The sequence below is a fragment of the Octodon degus genome, unplaced genomic scaffold (genome assembly GCF_000260255.1).
Source record: "Octodon degus isolate 3935 unplaced genomic scaffold, OctDeg1.0 scaffold00050, whole genome shotgun sequence".
NCBI classification, from domain to species: domain Eukaryota; kingdom Metazoa; phylum Chordata; class Mammalia; order Rodentia; family Octodontidae; genus Octodon; species Octodon degus.
Window position 1 is genome coordinate 8,428,281 of NW_004524626.1, and position 4,114 is coordinate 8,432,394.

General features: G+C 55.4%; 1 protein-coding gene across 2 annotated transcripts in view; it reads left to right on the top strand.

The window, feature by feature from the left end:
* Nucleotides 1-834: 834 nt before the first annotated feature.
* The window catches only part of Ankrd24 (ankyrin repeat domain 24), a 16,063-nt gene continuing 12,783 nt past the window's right edge, over nucleotides 835-4,114 (top strand). For both annotated transcript variants that reach the window (XM_023717014.1, XM_023717016.1), the window contains exons 1-5: nucleotides 835-875; nucleotides 1,995-2,125; nucleotides 2,205-2,293; nucleotides 3,254-3,318; nucleotides 3,779-3,836. In XM_023717014.1, the coding sequence (XP_023572782.1) occupies nucleotides 837-875; nucleotides 1,995-2,125; nucleotides 2,205-2,293; nucleotides 3,254-3,318; nucleotides 3,779-3,836 (382 nt within the window). In that variant the 5' untranslated portion in view covers nucleotides 835-836. The remainder of the gene's footprint in view (nucleotides 876-1,994; nucleotides 2,126-2,204; nucleotides 2,294-3,253; nucleotides 3,319-3,778; nucleotides 3,837-4,114) is intronic.

The window sequence follows — 4,114 nt, forward strand, 5'->3', positions numbered from 1 at the left end:
AAAAAAAAAAAAAAAGGCTAAATGCATGACTGAGCCACTGTGTGAAATAGCTATAAGTGATGAATGAATGTGAATGAATGAATGAATGCGTTAAGAATGGCGGCTAGGGGCCCGGGAGATGGCTCAGTGGAGTAAGTGCTTCCCTGGCAAGCGCAAGGGCCTGAGTTCAATCCCCAATTCCACCAAAAAAAAAAAAAAAAAAAAAAGAATGGCGGCTGACGGTGCGAATAAATGAGTGAATGAATGGTATATGAATGGGAAAATGAATGAGTGACTACGTGAATGAATGAGTAAAGAATAGACAACCTACTGGATGAATGAATGAATGAATGAGAGAATGAATGAGTGAGAAACTAGATGCCAAGGAGAGTAAGCAAATATGACCAGAGGTTGGGCCTGTGGGGTCCTAGGCCTGGAGACATCTCCATTCTTCCTCACCCATTCTACTGGGGCAGAAAGGGAGAAAAGATCAGAGGAGCCCAACAAGCCTAGGCGTGCAGCCTTTTGGCGAGAGGCAGGGCCCCCTTCAGAACATCTGCCTCATAGTCACGTTAGGTCCCTCCAAGGCAGTGCACCATGCCTGGATCTCGGGGGTTGGAGGCCGCACTGGATCAAAGATTTGCGGCGAGCTGACGGTGTTTTAGTTAACCCGGCCGGAGGTGCTGGCGTGGGAGGGGCCGGTGGGCGGGACATAAGTGGGCGGAACGCCGCTGGAGTGGGCGTGGTGACGCCGGTGGGGGCGGAGCGCCAGGCTCTGGTCCCGCCCCGCCCCTCTGGGCCGCCGCCTTCCAGACCCCCACCGCCCCACCGCCCTGCTGGCCGGCGCCCTGGACGCCATGAAGCAGCTGTGTTTGTGCGCAGCCGCCTCCTTTGCGGTAGGGCTCGGGGTGGGGGTGGGGCGGAGGCCGGGGGGCCGAGACGCTGGTCCCTTCTCCCCCTCCTCCTACCCCCCCATCTATGCAGAACTCCTAGAGCCAGGAGAGATGCGGGCGGGAGGGAGTAGGGCTGGTGCCAACCCTTGGGGGAAAGATGGGACATTTGGGAACACACAAGGACAGTTCTGAGGACAGACGAGGACCCTGAGAAGAATGTAGAGGGCCGGAGCAGCAGTCTGGAAACCCTGTATTGGAGTCAGATGGGGATATTTAGAGGCTATTATGAGGCTATTAGGGGGTGCTGACCCTGGGAAGATCTCGTGACATATGGAGAACAATTTTTGGGGATTTTGAAACAGGGTATCGGAATGTAGTCCAAGCTGTCCTTGAACTCATAGTGTAGCCCAGGCTGCCCTCAAATTCGTGGCGATCTTCCTGCATCAGCCTACCAAATGTTGAGGTTATGGGCATGTGCCACCTGGCCCAGATTGGTTTTTTTGGGGGAGGGGGCGGATAATTTTGGAGAACAGTGCAGACATTGGAGGAAATATCTGAGAATGCTTTTCAGGCTAACATTTGGGTAAACAGTTCTTGCAATATTAAGGGGATAATGGTGAGAGGTGCAGCTGTGGGAAAAATGGAAGAGGGGCTTTGGGGGACATGGCCTGGGGCCTTAGGGGCTCAGATGAGGACACTAGAGCAGCTGGCAAAGGCTGTAGATCAGCTTTCTGGATTCCACCCCACTCACCTGAGGGATGACTGGAGGCTTGGTGTGTAGACACCAAGGGAGAGATGCTGAGGCTGATCAGGCCGATGGTGGCAGTGGGGTTGAGATGACAGCCGGGATGCTGGGCCTGGGGCAGATGCTAGGGGCGCAAACTTGGGAGCCGCTGTCTCTGGCCCCCGCCCAGGACCACCTCCCCCGGCAGCTGCGGCTCAGCCCCTCCGACCTCGGCTCCTGCCCACCCTGCGGCCCCTGTCCCATCCCGAAGCCAGCAGCCAGAGGCAGGCGCCAGGCAAGTGTCCAGGGTGGGAGGCCAGAGCTGGGACCCCTGCCAGGCGGTGCAGGGAGGAGGCAGCACCTGCCTGGCCCCATGTGCCCTTGCATGTGCCCTGCAGGGCCAGGACTGGGGCAAAAGTGATGAACGGCTGCTGCAGGCAGTGGAGAACAACGACTCAGCCCGGGTTGCCGCGCTTATCTCCCGAAAGGGGCTGGTGCCCACCAAGCTGGACCCCGAGGGCAAGTCCGCGTGAGTGCTGGTGCCTCCCCGGGGCATGGCTGAGGGGAAGCTCTCTGTGTGACCTCTGACCTACGACCTCTGACTCCAGGTTCCACCTGGCCGCCATGCGGGGTGCTGCCAGCTGTCTGGAGGTGATGCTGGCACAAGGTGCCAATGTCCTGAGCACAGATGGGGCAGGTACTGCCAACCAGGGCCTGGGTGGGTGGCGGAACACATAGTAGGACCTAGCTCCAGGCCCCAGCAGGCCCTGCTTCAAGGTCTCAGGGTCCCCTCCAGGTAGAAGGCACATTTCAGGCTGTGGTTGAATCCATCCTAGGGATGGAGTCATGGCCATCCAGTACCCACTGTGCATGCGGAAAAGCTAGGATTCAGGCAGCGGTTGAATCCAAGGGAGCAGTTGGGGCCAAGGAGTATCTGGGGCTTGGGGAGGGTTTTGAGAAAGGGGGTGGGCAGAGGAGGGCCCTTGGGATCCTCCATGGGTGCGAGAATAACTGGGGAGACTTGGGCTAGGGGGTCTGGGATGCAGGAGAATCTGAGAACAAAGAAAGGGTGGAAGCAGGGGAGTGTCTGGAGTTTGAGAGAGATGCGGGGCTCATCCAAGTAGCTGAGCGTGAATTTCTCAAGCAGAATAACAAGTGGAGTTAGAGAAGTGTCTGAGGCATGAACGAATAGTTGGGGTCAGGGCCAGAGACAGAGCTTAGCAACATGGCTCCTGTCCAGCAAGCGCAAGGTCCTGAACTCAATGAAAATAAATAAATAAATAACAAACGCGCCCCCCCCCACAAAAAAAAACCCAAAAAACTTAAGAGTAGCTGGGATTTTTTTTTTTTTTTTTTTTTTACAGAACTGGGGATTGAACTCAGGCCCTTGCACTTGCCAGAGAAGTGCTTATTCCATTGAGCCATCTCCCCGGCCCCAGTAGCTGGGATTTAGGAGAGCTGGAACTCTGGGAGTAGCTAAATTAAAATAGTTGAGTTAGTTGAGGACCTGAGAAAATAGAATGTGTGGGGCTTGGGCGTCACTAAGCATGAGCTGTAGACAAGGACACTCCATCGCAGCCCCCTTGCTGTTGACACAGGTTTGTGGAGCAGCTGGGAGCCTCCGGGGTATCTGTCGTAAACCTCCCCTCCCTTTCAGGTTACAGTGCTCTCCATCTGGCCGCCAAGTATGGGCACCCTCAGTGTTTGAAGCAACTGCTACAGGTCTCTTACTTTCTTACCTCAGATGCTCCCTGCCCATCAGATACTCCCTGAGCCACTGCTGCTCTGAATTCCAGCGAGGCCTCAAACCTCCTGACGTTCCCTGAGTCCTGATGTCCCCTGGCCCATTTTAATCCTGAGCTCCAGCTGCTCCCTAGACAGTCACATACTCCTAAGTGTCCGGATACGTCTCACACCAAGATATACCCCCAGTACTAGGCATGCATGAGCACTAGTTCCTCCTCCAACTTTAAGTAGCGTCTCAGGCACTCATTCTGAACTCCCAGCTACTCCCCAAATTCCCAGATACTCTTCACACTTCCGGCTACTCCCTCTTTCTCACTAACTCTCATAAAAACCAAGAGGCACTCAGGGGCCTGTGACACGTGCTCCCCAAGCCAAGGAGGTAGGAGGGAGGGGAAAAATCAGGCAACAGGAATAAGAGATGTGACTCCCACTTCAGGCCTCCTGCATGGTGGACACTGAGGACAGCAGCGGGTGGACAGCTTTGCATCACGCAGGTGGGTGCAGTGCGACCCTGCCTGCCCACCGGGGCTCCTTCGGTGCTGCACTTGGGGGTTATCTTCACCGGGGCCTCCTGCTGCCTCCTTTTTTGGGACAGAGGCTACTGGCAATGGAACCCAGGGCCTTTGCTCTGAACTACACTTTTTTATTTTTTATTGTGACACAGAGTCTGAAAAAGTCACTATGTAGGAGCCGAGGAGATGGCTCAGTGGAATAAGCACTTCCCTGGCAAGCACAAGGGCCTGAGTTCTATCCCCGGTTCTGCCAAAAAAAA